Source organism: Macaca mulatta, chromosome 1 (genome assembly GCF_049350105.2).
Source record: "Macaca mulatta isolate MMU2019108-1 chromosome 1, T2T-MMU8v2.0, whole genome shotgun sequence".
In the NCBI taxonomy this organism is placed as follows: Eukaryota; Metazoa; Chordata; class Mammalia; order Primates; family Cercopithecidae; genus Macaca; species Macaca mulatta.
The window spans coordinates 69,805,554-69,821,577 of record NC_133406.1 but is presented as its reverse complement, the minus strand read 5'-3'; the positions used below and the strand labels follow the sequence as shown (position 1 = coordinate 69,821,577).

The 16,024-nt window shown below is 36.4% G+C and overlaps 1 protein-coding gene and 1 non-coding gene across 5 annotated transcripts in view; both read right to left on the bottom strand.

Annotated features, from left to right (window-relative positions):
* Positions 1-16,024, bottom strand: part of DTL (denticleless E3 ubiquitin protein ligase homolog) — an 89,354-nt gene that overhangs the window by 18,245 nt on the left and 55,085 nt on the right. For all 4 annotated transcript variants that reach the window (XM_077991800.1, XM_077991819.1, XM_077991809.1 and 1 more), the window contains 3 exon segments: positions 13,297-13,409; positions 7,278-7,367; positions 4,764-4,899 (listed from right to left, as the gene is read on the bottom strand). In XM_077991800.1, the coding sequence (XP_077847926.1) occupies positions 4,764-4,899; positions 7,278-7,367; positions 13,297-13,409 (339 nt within the window).
* MIR3122 (microRNA mir-3122) lies at positions 7,827-7,937 on the bottom strand. Its single transcript, NR_128304.1, has one exon. It is a non-coding gene; the product is annotated as a microRNA mir-3122 (primary transcript).

Here is a 16,024-nt window from a genome sequence, read left to right as displayed (position 1 = left end):
TTAACATCAAAAGCATAAGTGACAAAAGAAAAAACAGATAAACTGAACTTCATCAAAATTATAAAGTTATATGTGTCTAGAGACACCATCAAGAAAGTAAAAACACAACCCACAGAATAAATCATTTCAAATCATTACATGATAAGGGACTTAGGTCCAGAATATATAAAGAATGCTTACAACTCAACAATAAAAAGACAAATAACCCAATTAAAATATGGGCAGAAGATCTGCATAGACATTTTGCCAAGGAAAATATATAAATGGCCAATAAGCACATGAAAAGATGTTCAACATCATTGGCCATCAGGAAAATACAAATCAAAACCACAATGGGATACTAATTCACACCTGCTAGGATGGGTACAATGAAAAAGACAGACAATAACAAGTGTTGACAAGAACACAAGAGAAATTGGAACCTTCATTTTAGGTGTTGAAAATATTCTAGAATTAGATTGTATTAATGACTACATAACTCTAAATATAGTTGACTCTCTGTATCTTGAGTTCTGTATGCTGGGTTCCACAGCCATGGATTCAGTTAACCACAAATTGAAAATATTAAAACAAAAATGTGAAAAAAGATGGTTGTGTCTGTACTAAACATGTACAGACTTTTCTTTCCTGTCATTATTCCCCAAATGATATAGTACAACAACTATTAGTATAGCATTTATACTGTACCAGGTATTTTAAGTAATCTAGAGATGATAAAAGCACATGGGAAAATGTACATAGGTTATAGGCAAATACTACAACATATATCTACAATCTGAGCCTCTGTGGACTTTGGTATCTGTTGGGGGTTCCTGGGTCCAATCCCCCATGGACCCTGAGGGACAACTGCATACTTAAAGGAACTGAACAGTATCTTGATTTAACCAAAATCATGACTTTGTATTAGGAGGATGAGGTGTATGAAGGTTTGATAGTGGTGGGACACAGGAAAGGGAGTTAAATCCTCATGCCACAAAGGAAAGAAGTTAATAAAGCTGAAAATTGCAAAAAATAAATAGAAATGCACAAAACTATTTAGAGGTCTAGACATACATATCAAAGAATCAGCAAAAAGATTTAAAAGAGGTTGCCTCTGGGAAAGGGAAACTATGAGGCAGAGGGTCTGTGGACTGCTATTTATCTTATTCACTCTTGTAGAACTATCTGACTTAATATAAAAATTAGCTGGGCATGGTGGTGTGTGCCTGTAATTCCAGCTACTCGGGAGGGTGAGACAGGAGAATCGCTTGAATCTGAGAGGCAGGGGTTGCAGTGAGCCGAGATCATGCCACTGCACTCCAGGCTGGGAGACAGAGTGAGACTTCGTCTCAAAAAAAGAAAAAAAAAAAAAAATTAAAGAAAGCAAAGAGCAAAAACAAATAAGGCAGCACCATCAAAGACTACAGAAACCAGACTTAGAGCAAAAGACTCCTCTGAAGTCTAGTTCTGCATCTTATAAGCAACTAAATAAGTCATTAGAAAAATGGGCCTGTATATTTTCCCTTTCTCACCTTCAATTCCCCATTAACCTTAGGCCTTGATGGCTGAAGTAAAATGAATCTTTAAGCTTAAACCTCAAGCTTAAAGATAACAAAGTCTGAAACAGTCACTGAGAGAATATAAGAGTAAATGGACAGGGAAATTGATTGTTGGCCAGTAAGAGTCAACTTCAGGCTAGCAGTAATTAATTGAAAGTGAGCATTCCACATGGTTGTGTGTTTACCATGTAAGTACAAATTGATACCCTGAGGATCCACTGTGGCTGGCTCATTGCTTGAAGATTTTTGCTCTTGGTTCACTGTTACTCTCTTCAACATCGTCTCTGTCAATTTGTGGTGATTAAAAAATCCATGTACATAATCTTTCCAATACCTTGGTTTCTCAGTTTCTTGACCTCCTTCTTCTATAATAATCTTGTCCTTTCACTTTCCTAAGCCACTTATTCTTGATCTTATTATTACTAATACCTGGAAATCTTCCATTATCTTAATTTCAGTCATCCCACCACTTATTTTCCCAGCTCCCTTTAGTATTTCAATTCCAATAATCTTTTATCCTCAATCCATTGATAGTACCACATTTACACTATCCCTTGGCCCCATTATGTCCTCAATTCCCCTCCTGACATAGTTTTGCTGTTTCCCCACCTGAATCTCATCTTGAATTCTCATGTATTGTGGGAGGGACCTGGTGGGAGGTAACTGAATAATGGGGGCAGGTCTTTCCCATGCTGTTCTCATGATAGCGAATAAGTCTCATGAGATCTGACAGTATTATAAGGGGGAGTTTCCCTGCCCAATCTCTTTCTTTGTCTGCCGCCACCCACATAAAATATGACTTGCTCCTCCTTGCCTTCTGCCTTGATTGTGAGGCCTCTCCAGTCATGTGGAACTGTAAGTCATTAAACCTCTTTCTTTTGTATATTGCCCCGTCTCGGGTATGTCTTTATCAGCAGTGTCAAAATGGACTAATATGCCTCCTTACCAAGGTTATATCCTATAGTCATAATCATCCTCTTTGCATCCACCCTCAACTTCCTTCTTCACTTGCATTGCTAAACCACATCCCTGGTTAAATCCAGCTCCCTACCTATAGTATACTTGTACTTGCATAGCAAACACAGAACCATGTGGAGTGCTCACTTTCAATTAATTACTGCTAGCCTCAAGTTGACTCTTGAAGCCCAACAATCATATTTTCCTGTCCATTTATTCCTCTATTTCTCTCAGTGACTATTTCAGACTTTCTTATCTCTTCTAAAATCTCTACTCCCTTTCTCCCTTATCCTTATTCACAGTTAATAACCCTGATTCACGTTTTAACATCAGAACAGAAGGAAGCTTCCATTAAGTTATGGCCATCTCATCTCTCCACCTCTCTCCCCACCATCTCTCAGTAGCCTACCTGCACCATGCTTATATAGTCCACCTTTTCTCCAATTACTATGGATCAACTATCCACGTTCCTGGCAAAGGCCTACCCTCCTACTGCGTATCAGATAGTATCCCCTCATGCTTAACATTGCTCTAGCAAATTCCCCTGCATCAATTTCCCCCTCTCTATACGATCCTGCCAATCACTGCGAAATGTTATATTCCTATTTTAAAAAAACCCAGCAAACTTCAACCCTGCTTCTTTCTCCAGCTACCACTTCACTTCTCTTCTTTCCTTTATAACAAAACTCCTTGAAAGAACTGTCTATACTTGTAGTCCCCAAGTCATACACATGAATGACACCAATCAGGCCACCATACCACCAAAATGACACTCATTAAGGTCACCAAATAACCCCTACAACTGCCTAATCCAATGGTCAGTTTTTAGGCCTCATCTTATTTGGTATGCCAGAAACATCAGATCAAATTCATTCCTCTCTCCTCTTATTTACTTGGCTTCCAGGGTACAACACTCTCCTAGTTTTTCTCTTACTTCTCTGGTTGTGGCTGCTCAGTAGGCTTTAATGGTATTTGTCACCTCCTCAACCTCTATACACCGGGGTACCCCAAGACACCAGGCCTAATTTTTTCTATCTATACCTATCTTCACCCTGTGTGATAATGAACCTCACATCTACAGTCTCAATCCTGAACTGCAGAATTGAACATCTAAATGTCTCCCTGACATGTACACTTGGGTGTTTAATAATCATATCAAACAACATGTCCAAATGGAACTCCAGCTGTTACCTCCCAAACTTGCTCTTCCTGCAGGGATATTTATCTAGGTTAATGAAACTCCATCCTTTTAGCTTCTTAAACAAAACCTCTGAAGTCAACCTTGATAACTCTCCCATACAGCCCCACATCTGATCCCTCAACATATTCTGTTGGCTCTGTCTTATAAATATATCCAAAATTGAATGACTTCTCATCATAGCTTCTGCTACTACTCTGGTCTAAGTCACCATCATCACTTCCTGGATTATCTCAATGGCTTTTTAAAAGTAGCTTTTTGCTTTTATCCCAACTACCTTACTATTTATCCTCAACACAGGAGTAAGAATGATCAAGTTAAAAGTCAAATTATGACACTCTTCTGCTCCAAACCCTCTGGCGGACTTCTGTCTATCAACATAAAAGCCAAAATCTCACAAGAATTTAATTTTCTACTACTATTCCCTCCCTTTCCTTTGCCTGCTCCAGCCCTAGGGGCCAGCCAAGCTAGCCTCTCTGAGGAAGAGAAAATATGCCAAGCATGCTCCTGCTTTAGGGCCTGTGTACTTTTATCTGCCTTGAATACTCTTCTTTAAAATATCTACATGGCTTACTATTTCACTTTCTTTACTCAAATGCCACCTTTTAATTGAGGCCTCCCTGGTCACCTAATATAAAATTTTGATAGCATACTTTACCCTTGCCCTTCTCCCTTTCCTATTTCCTTTATTCCTAAGCCCTTATTGTTATTTGACACAGTATATATTTTACTTTTTTATCTTGTTTATTGCCTCTCACACTAAGATGTTAGCTCTATTTACATCTTCAGGATTTTTAAAATTATTTTGTTCATTGCTGAATCCCTAGCAACTAAGAACAGGGCCCAGCACATACTGGGTGTTTAAGAAATACTTGTTGAATAAATCCACCACTGTAGTACCTTGTATAAATGATAAACATGGTAGTGCTTGGGAAGTACTTATCAAAAAGAATGAATGGCAAGAAGATACCAAACATACCAAAGCAAGATCAAATCTAGCTTATTACTCTGTACTATAGGATTAAACTAGTCAAACCATAAAAAACTTGGAAAGTACATGATATCCTTACCTAGGCCAGGTCTTGACTCTTTTTTCTTCTGAGAGGCCCAACCCACCATGGAAAATTTATCACTTCCTGGTTTCTCCTCTAAGCCTCTATTCAAGCGCCAGATTTTTAGTGTATTGTCATCAGAACAGGTAGCAATCTAAGAGGAAGCACCAAGAAGGGAATTAAGAAATTTTAATCAAAGATTCACAATACATTAAAAAAACAGGTGTGTCTTAAGGACTTGTGACTGGAGAATTATTTTGTCTAATAAACAGGATATAGAAAATAATATCTGAAAGATCATGTACATCCATTTCTTGCTTTCAGGAATCATTCCAGATTTCCAACAAAGCTGACTCTTTAGTTTCTTCTTCATATACATTCTACTAGTATGTCTTTTGTTAATGGTCATTTCTTATCTAATCTAAAGTTCTGCTATAAAACCTGGCTCTTTATTATCTTCTGTATAAATACAAAATATGTAATTAAGACACCCTTTTTACGCTTCTGTTAAATAATCAATCAGTTTATGTTACCAACATTCAATTTCTACAATTTTCTTCTGAATTCTGCATTTTGTGCCACATTGCTAAAGTAATGGCACCATTTGCAAGATCAGACTTGGCCCATGTCTCTAGTAGGCTGTGACAAGTAGAAGGAAACCATTCCTTTTGAAATTCTTTTTCAGATAGGTAAAGGAGCAATCTGGGAAAACAACAAGTTCACTAGGCTGAAAGAAGTTAAAAAATAACCTTTGCCCCTTTAAAAATATCTGACTATTCTCGATCTTGGTCCCAAGCCTTTTATGGCAGAGAAAGTCCAGCTTGAAGAGCTTGTGGCAAATGGCCACTGGTACCAGAGCTGTTCCTCAGCATTTGTTTATATAATTTCTCTATTTCAGTCACTAAAGAGAAAGAAAAAAAGAATACACGTTCTCTTAAGTCTTGGCCCCCAAGAGACTGGCAGCTTTTTCCTTTCCTTACTGGGAGGCCAAAAGAAGATACACATATTTAACTGTTCAATATGAAATGTTTGGAATCTCACAGTTCCTCTATAGTTTATTAACAATAGTTATTTACAGAGCATCTACTGTGTGTCTGGTAGTTTACATTCTTTATCTTATTTAATTCTCACACTCTAAAGGCTTTGTACTCAAATAATCTCATATGCAAAATGGGAATAAAGTTATTTGCCCAAAGTAACCACAATCAAATGGAGGAACTAGAATTTAAACCAAGCTTTCTCTTATTCTAAATGTCAGACATTAAAAACACAAAAACAACACAAACCATATCCTACTTTCCTAATTCTAGGCTTGGGATGAAATTATTTTTAAAAGACTTAAAAAAGTAGCCAATACATTAGTATAGATAAACAGCCCTGGTATTTCCTTTGAGCACAGGAAATAAGGATAATTAATATATGATGTCTGAGATGCATAGGGGTAAGGATAATATATGACGATTGAAAAAAGATAACATAATTAACTGAATAATTCGAAAATCATTCAACTTAGTAAGTCCATGAAGATGCAACACTCCATGTTAAAAGTAGACATTTCACTAGAAATTACATGGAATCTCAGAGAAAAAAACATCATTAACATGTAATTTAGGGTGATTAAAGTAATGACTGAAAAAAAAGAAAAGGTCTGCCATGAAGTTGAGCACAGAAATGGTAACAAGAATAAGGAGAAATCCACAGCAATACTGGAAGCTAGCAGGGATGCCACAAATATACCAGACCATGAGAAGTTTCTGGAAGATAAAAAACAGATGGGAACAATAGGCAACAAAACCTCAAAATGTCATACGTGAAAGGGGAGACCTCCACAGAAATAAGATGTCCTGTAAAACCCAGAATAACTCAAAGACCAGAGGCAATGGGGGTTGGGAGAATGACCGGAACTTGAGCTACTATTACATGAAATTCCAATATATACATAGGTTTTAATGTTTCTGGCCTTTCTACATTTTAGGGGTTTTTTTGTTTCTTAAAGTGTCGCTATAAAAAAATTAAAAGGTGGGCATATTGTCTTCTTTCTGGAGTATCTAAAACATTTCAGACCTACTTACATAGTTTAGCAACAGATAACCTAACATGTTAAGACTTCACAGTAACCATTTTGTTAGTCATATGTGAAAGCCCAAATGAGGCTGTCAAGATGTTACCTTTAATATACTACATTGATAGTATCTAAAAAGTAAAAAAGACTAGTTCTCACCTTAGATTGTATTTTTATCTTAGATTTTAATAGAAAACTTTAATTAAGTTAACAACTTAATTCTACATTTAGGAAAGAAATAACTCTATGGAACCAGAAATCTATCCTTATTTCACAGGGCATAATACCATTATGGTATGGGTAGAGAAAAGCAGAATATGCTTGAGTAATGTGAATATAGATCCTGGATGGCACCTAGATCTTTAAAATCTCAAACATAAAAATTTATATAATTCTCAAAACAAACCTTAGAAAAACCTATAAACCTGTGATCTACATTTTAAACCAACTATAGAGATTCATTTACAAACCTTTGTGAAGTCAGACGGACACCAGCACACAGACGTGACCTCTTGAGAATGACCCAGGAGCACAGTAGGAGGTTGCCAGGGTGTGGAGACCTAGTCCAATCAAAAAGAAACAAGTCAGCAAAGCAATGTTAGATTTCCCAGATAGAGGCCTTTGAATTCAGAAGTGTGTCTTAGAGAGTTTTAGGATTGTTACCAAAGGCCACTAGACCTGCCTAGATATAGTCTGGGGGGAAAAAAAAAAGATTTCCAATGGGCAATGAAATATTTCTGTTACTGATCTGGGAAAACACAATGAAAACAGCCAAAATAAGTAAATAATATGAGCTTACACACAAGGATAGTTCTTATTTCATATCAGGACAACCTAGCCATATATATTTTGACTAAAATTCAAGACTGGCATTGTCCCTCATTCCTTAGGTGGTAAACTTTCTGCAAGGATGTTATCCATCCTTAAGTAGTCAACTTGACAACTCAGTCCTGTTTTTACACAGCACAGACATTGTCAGATCTCTAGTCAGCTACTTCTAGGAACACTAAATTAACTGTGAAACTTGCAGATTTCCGAAACATGCTACCAGCTCTCTTGGGACAAAACGACGGTCTTCCTTCCAAAACAAGACCGTTCTCTTGTCCCAACAGAGCTGGTCAGTAACTTTTACCAAAACCCAAAGTTATACTCCTTCATTTTGAGTTGGATAACCTTCATTCTGAAGGGATATAAACTATATTTTACATGGCACTTTGGTATCCTTTCTGGAAAAACATTTTTTTTCCTCTAAAACTTTATTTCAGTTAATTTTCTGAGAGAAGTTTTGAATTTTCAAGTAAGTGTCACTCACATTTTAATAAATTTTAATGTAGAAAGAAGGGTCACATTGTACTGTCCTGTACACGTGACTAAGAATCGTATTTTTCCATCATCAGGTGCCACCAGTTATGTGCATTTAACAGCATCATACAGCTGACTCATTCAAGAGATGTCAATCTCTTTCATAGGCCATGGGAATTAATCAGCACAATAAGGAGTACAAACTCACATAACTATTATTAGCATGTGTGTTTCAAAAGAGCAAGGAGGTTGGGGCTGAGAGAAGTTATTCTCTTTCCATTTTCCTGAGGCTCTGAATCATGGCTCATTTGTATGAAGAAAGTGGAGGTGACTCTGGAATGATTATTTGTGGGAATGACTAAGTAAACTTAATAGATTCCCCATATTATAGTTAAGAGATCTGACACACTGATTGATAAGGTTATTCAACTCAATCATTAAATGGTTTAAATGGTACATATGCAATAATTCAAAAAGCAAAAGAATACAACGAGCAGAGTCTAACCTGTCTTGCTGAGTAAATTAAAATTTAACAAAAAGGAGGCTTTTTCCACATCCACAGGAACCTCACTTACTGCCTACTCCTACAATGGTACAGAGATAATTCGTTCTCACAAGGTAAAATATTTTAGAAAAGACTTTAAAGATCGTCTCTAACTATCCCAGCAGTCACAGAAATTTTCCTTTCCTCTTCCATTTGGGAAGGCCCCAGTCTATTAAGTTTCTCTTCACCCAAGTCCAAACAGGTCTGGTAGCAGCAAATTAAAAAGGAGAGGAAATCCTCAAGTCCTACTGAGCATCCCTGGTAGAAACACATTATTCTCTTCCATTGGTTCACCCTGCTTATTGCCTCTAGCTTTTAATTTCATGATATTGGTCCTTCCTCAGTTTCTGTATTATAATACCTAGAAGAACCTAAATGTGTACACCAAGGATTAAAATAAGTTTTCAAAAAACCCCCGAAATACCCACCAATAGAATATATGCACATTTTTGCATTTATCTATAGGGTTTCAGAGAAAAAAGAAACAGACCCATAAGAAAAACATTTTGGAATATGATAACAAGGTATCAATGACGACAGTAAAAGTCTAATCCAGGCACTTTACATAGCATTAAAAGTGGGGGGAAGGTTCCTCAAAAAGTTAAACAATTATATGACCCAGCAATTCTATTCTTAGGAATATAATTCTGTTCCTATACTCCCAGGAGAATTAAAAACCTATGTTAAACAAGAACTTATACACAAATGTTCACAGCAGCTTTATTCATGTCAAAAAATGTAAACAACTCAAATATCCATCAACTGATGAATGAATAAACAAAATGTGGTCTATCCGCACAATGCATATTACTTATATAACATGGATGAACCTTGATGATATTAAGTAAAAGACGTCAGACACAAAATGCTGATTTTGTATGATTCCACTTATACGAAATGTCTGGAATAGCAAATCCATAGAGACAGAATGAGGTTTAGCAGGTGTTGGGGAGGAAGAGGGGATTAGAGAGTGACTTAACTGTTAAAGGACACAGTTTTTTTTCTGGTGTGATGATGTTTGGGAATCAAACAGTGGTGATGTTGGTACAACACTGTGATTACAATAGTAAGTACTCCATTGTAAACTTTAAAATGACTAAAATGGTGAATTTTATGTTATATGAATTCTGTCTCAATGAAGAAAAGTTGAGGGAAGGGCATGTTATGGGTTAAAATGAGAAACGAATGTCTAACAAGTTTTTATGAACTTTTATGCTTTGATAGTTTAAGACTATCCTAGGGTATAGTATGACTACTTCAAGAAAGATTCATTTCTTCTAATGAGATTCAGGTGACTTTTAAATCCTTCATTTTTATTCAAATAAGTTTTTATTTATGTCCCTACATTATTATAAGAACATTATCATAATTATATAACTTCATTTTTTAAAGCTTCCTTTCCCTTTTAAGTAGGAAGAAGACTATTAAATCTAAGAGACATTTATATCCATGCATTTTGGAGATACTCAGACACAGAAGACTGTCCTCTCTTACATATTCTACCTTTTGTAAAATAAAGACTTCAATTCAAGGCACAAGGAATCCCAAAGTTAAATCTCCTAGAACTATGAAGGTACCTCTAGAAGTAAATGGCTCTAACCTACAGATCTCATAAAGTTATTCTGTGTACTGAAACATACAAAGAAGATCAGCACTTTTTCTCACAAAATCTCTTCTCTGCCCAGTTGGAAACCAAGTCTAATCTTTATTTCTGCCATGAGATCATTTACACTTCCTAAAGTGTCAGGCTCAACGTTTCACCAGTCAGTGGTAGAATGACTATGCCAAATCAGTTTATTTATAACCACTTCGATGCTATTCAGTGGCTATATCAGAAACAAACCAGAGAAAAGAGGATGGGGTGAGGGTGGGACAATAGTTAGGAAATAAAAAAGAAAAGGTATAATATTAAATCTTTTTAAGTCTTAGACCTCAATATCAGTCTGAATATATTATATTTCCCCTTTGCTGGGCAGTAGTGAGGATTAAAAAGCCATTCTTTTCTGTCTTAAGATACAAAACTCCCTTCTATTTTGTTTTCTTGTGCCCATGGGGTTTTGGCTTTTTAGCATAGAACAAATTCCAATACTTAAGATAATTCTGACTTTTTAACACGTAGAAGAGCAATCTAATAGCCTGGATATTCAGCTTGAATGGAATTGCTCTTAAAATACTACTCCTCCTTTTTTTAATCATGGAAAAGAGAAACTGAGCCACCTCACTAGGCAAATTCAATTTTAGGAGGTGCAAGCTTGCCAGGATCTCAAATATCAGAGCCTGTACACCGAGTTATGTGTGGACAGGCAGAAGAACATCACATCTGAACCACGTCATTCAACACTGACATGTGATCCAGCCTAGGAATTAAAAAAGGGTGACCCATGTATGTGGTAGCCACTGATTGGTTGTCTGAAAATGGCTTAGAAACAACGGCCAACTATATTTAGTGTATATCTTTAAAGGCAGGAAGTATTCCCTCAACCTTCATTCCCTGAAACAAAATTTTAAAAAGGCCTTTGCGCTAGAGAAGAGGAAGGAACTTTAAGAATTGTCAAGAAAACTTTACACACATACACATAATATATAATTGTACACATAATTATGTATATATATAATTTAAAAATTTATTAAGAATTTTAAAACTGTATCAAGAAAACTATACAACACACACGTAATTGTATACATAATTATGTACATATAATTAAAACTTATTAAGAATAATTTAAAAAGAATGATCAATGCATATTTTTTGAATTATTCTTTACATGCTTTTTGTTATGTTTGGAAAACAATTTTTTTTTTTTTTTTTTAAGAAGAAACAAACTTTAAAAGATACAGACCTGTGGTAGGAATAAAATCCTCTAGTTAAGTTGGGAGCCAAAGTAGAGAAGGAAACACAGGTAAGACAGTGAGCAAAGAAGAAAGGAAAAAGGTAGCAAAATAAGCATTAAGACCAAATTTGAAACTGAAAATTTAAAATATAAGAGCATTAATGCCAGTGACATAATATTGTTAAAGTTAAAATCTCAAGTAAGAAGAATACTCTAAAAAGGAAACTCCATCTTGTGGTGGAGTCTCAAGTATATATTTTATAGGCAAATTTTCATTTAAAAATATAACGAAAGAAATATGCTTGTAGAAAAAGGCAGGCCCAGCATAGAAGCATCTTAGATAGAGCAATATCTCCACCTTGTGACTATTTAGGATGTTGTCACTAAAATTTTAATAAAGCAGTGTTGCATTTTCGCAACTCTAGTTATATAGAAACCACTTTTTTTTGTACTTCCCTCAGGACTGGAAGAAATTAAGCTGAAGAATTATGCTTCATACTAAACAGGTTTTACCCCGTCCTAAAAAAAATTAGCAATATTACTTTCTAGAGCTTGGCAGGATAAAGAATGATACAACTTTCTCTTGAGAAGGGTTTGATACTATCAAAACTATGGGATCTATGAAGTTTTAGACGTTATGACTTTAAAACCCAAAATATGTGAACTCTAATCATTCAATTCACCAATGTCAAAGACATTAATGAAGTTACAGGGAGATCTAGAAGATAACTAATTCTTAGTCATGGGTAAACAATGCGTTAATGATTGTTCTCTGAATTCCCAGAACATTTCCATAATTAATTATTCCTTCAAGAGACAGTTTTCAGTAATAAGTGCTACCTGTTGTGTAATATTTTTATTTTCTCCACTGGGCTTCAAATGGACAGCTTTAAATTTCTTAGCTTACAGTAGACACTTTAGAATTACTGTTATTAAAAAAAGTTAATTAAAAGATTATTGGTCAGGTGTGGTGGCTCACCCTGAAATCCCAGCACTTTGGGAGGCCGACTTGGGCAGATCATGAGGTCAGGAGATTGAGACCATCCTGGCTAACATGTTGAAACCCCATCTCTACTAAAACTACAGAAAAAATTAGCCGGGCGTGGTGGCGGGCGCCTGTAGTCCCAGCTACTTGGGAGGCTGAGGCAGGAGAATGGCATGAACCTGGGAGGCGGAGCTTGCAGTGAGCCGAGATCATGCCACTGCACTCCTGTCTGGGTGACAGAGCGAGACTCCATCCCCAAAAAAAAAAAAAAAAAAAAAAAAAGATTATTAAATAATGCTATTAAATATATAAAAATCGGAGAAAGCAGCCATATCTACTTGTAGCCTGAAGATCAGCTACTTGTAACAAGAGAATAAAGATTAAATTAATCACACAAATAGTTTTGAGTTTCTGTTTTGTGCAAGGCTCCATGGGTGATTCAAACACAGGATCCTAAGGATCAAAATACTGTATTCTGAACGAGAGTTTGAAAACACAGGGCAGAAAGTCAGTACAGCATATTTTCCAGGATGCAGGAACAAAGTAGTTAAGGTTCTTACTACCCTCTGAATTCTCAATTCCTAATCATTTGTGAAACAGAGGATACAAATTGTCAATTTCTGACAAGCTATGGCCCTGAAAGTGTCATACATTCTGTAGCAGAGTAAGGTTTCAGCTATATTAAGAGCCAAGAGCAACCTTTACTAAATATCTGACGTAGGAATAGTAGAGTATGTGGTTACATTAAACTTACCTCATATTGGACAGAACAAATATTTGCAAGAATACTTCAGTCTAACATTTGTGGGTGAAGGTTAGCAGCTTACCTTCCATATGTAGGCAGCTTCATCACTTGAGCCACTGACTAAAAACTGGTCATCTGGACTAAGGCTGGATTTTACATAAAAGGTAGAGTTCTGGTGTCCATTGAAAATAGCCACTGCCAGAGGAAAAAAAACAAATTACTTGGCTCTCGTTATTTCTAGTGGTCAAATGGATATAGACAGCATATATATTCTAGCAAGTTTTATCACTGTATTGCCTATTGAAGCAGATGGTCTAGCTTTATCCATGAAATACAAGGGAACTGGACACTGGCAGAAAAACAAAACCCTAGAAAGAGGCTTTAGATTAGATCCAATCTCATGAACTCAGTCTGAATACTTGGTATGAAAATGGCGATATCAAGAGAAAAAAATTTGATGAAAACATTTCTTAAAAAAAGAATGCAGCCAACGTGCAACTGACAGTAAAACACCTTTATAAGACCCTCTCTCTCCAGCCCAGGGTAGGATTTCTTCCATTGCATAATATATTCATCTAATTTCCCCTTATACTTCAAGACTCTTGAGGATAAATTTTATGTCTTACTTTTTCTTCACTAGATTTTATAGTGCTTTGAACAGAGTAGATCCTCAAACATTTGTTCCATGAATAGGAAACAAACAAACAAACAAACAAACAAAACAGTGAAAAGTATCATTTGAGTTCTGGTTAAAACTTACTACTAGCTTATCTGGGATGTGAGAATCATTTTAATCCAGCATTTTAAGTAGGCTGAATGGTGGAAGTAGCTAGTGGGGTAAACTATGTTCATATGCAAGGCACTAGATTAGGTTTAGCCTTCTCACTATCAGTGGCAAAAGGGCAGGTAACCCAATCTAGCATACGTTCTTGATAGGTTCTTCTATCCTAAGAAGGTCAAAACCTGAGGCCTCTGACATTAGAACACTACTAGGAAATACAAGAGAAAAATCTCAATGTTTGGAGAATTTAAGGATACCTTTAGGCAGGAAAAAACAATCACACTCCAGAGAGAAAAGTATTAGTAGGCGACTTAACAGCTTTCCATAAGTGCTTACAGGAATCTCTTCCATTTTCTAGAATAAAGCTGGAAAAGAACTTTGTATTTATAGCTTTTAAGGAAAAAGCTATGCAGGCATAGCAAATTTCTCCTCACATCAGATATTTTTACTGTGAAAGTGAGGCAGGATATGAATCAATTTGTATACACCTATTATCACTGCAAAATAAACAAGCTCCTTTATTCTGAACATTGTTTTAAAACTGTAATTTTTAATCTTCCTCCACTCTGAACTATGAATGGAAAACTCTAGCCTGAATTTCCCACTATACCTGTAAGGATTTATTGCCCTCTGCTGGTCTAAGAAAGGCTGGTACGATATGCACTGTAAATGTTTAAACCTTGCTAAAAATCCTCCTAAAATGCATATTGGCTTTAATGAGCTCAATTTAATCTTGCAAAGTCATCCTCATGAACATCACTTAATATAACACCATAAATACAAAGCATGGTAGATCAAGTATCAAATCCAAGATCCTTTCAGAAGTTTTGAAAAGGACAAGTAATTACAAGATGTTATACACACACACACACACAGAGTTGTCATTCAATTTTTTTTTTTTTTTTTTAAGACAGGGTCTTACTCTGTCACCCAGGCTGGAGTGCAGTGGCAAGATCATGGCTCACTGAAGACTCAAACCTCCCAGGATCAAACCTCCTCCTACCTCAGCCTTCCGAGTAGCAGGACTATAGGTACATGCCACCACATTCAGCTAATTTTTTGCATCTTTGTCAAGATGGGGTTTTGCCATATTGCCATATTGCCCAGGCTGGTCTTGAACTCCTGGGGTCAAGCGATCCGCCAGCCTCAGCTTGGGTTTATAGGTATGAGCCACCATGGCCAGCTGTCATTCAATTTTTAAGGAACAAATTGATCTATTAATCTATTTACCTATCTATCCATCTGAGCAAATGAAATTAAATAGAAGCACACAAAAGGTTTACTAAATCATTAGCGAAGTGTTTGACGGCAGGACACTAAACTCAAGGCCCTTTTCAGTGCCACACTGCAGCAAAAATTATATAGAAAGAGCTCTTGTACATCTGATAATATAATCAGGATTAGGTTTTATCTTTCAAGGAAAGATTTTTGATTAACTAAATTAGCAGTTCTCCAAGCTCAGATTCCATTAAGGAAAGCATTAAGAAAGCATTAAAGAAACACCTCTTCCCTTTTCTAAACATTATTGCTCTTGCTTAGAGAAAATCAGACCCAGTGCAAAGCATCAGAAATGCCGACTATGATACTGCCACCAATACTAAAGTCCTAATAAGATTGCTTGGAGTGACCTTTGGAAACTTCTTTAAGATCTCAGCTAAAATGACAAGTTCTGGACCGGCACGGTGGCTCACACCTGTAATCTCAGCACTTTGGGAGGCTGAGGTGGGCGGATCACAAAGTCAGGAGTTCGAGACCCGCCTGACCAACAAGGTGAAACTCCGCCTTTACTAGAAATACAAAAATTAGCCAGGCGTGGTGGCGGGCACCTGTAATCCCAGTTACTTGGGAGGCTGAGGCAGAAGAATTGCTTGAACCTAGGAGGCAGAGGTTGCAGTGAGCTGAGATCGAACCACTGCACTCCAGCCAGGGCAACAGAGAGCAAAACTCCATCTCAAAAAAATAAAAAATAAAAGATTAAAAAAAAATAAATAAAATGACAAGTTCTGTACTTGAGGTTTCTTGTTTATCA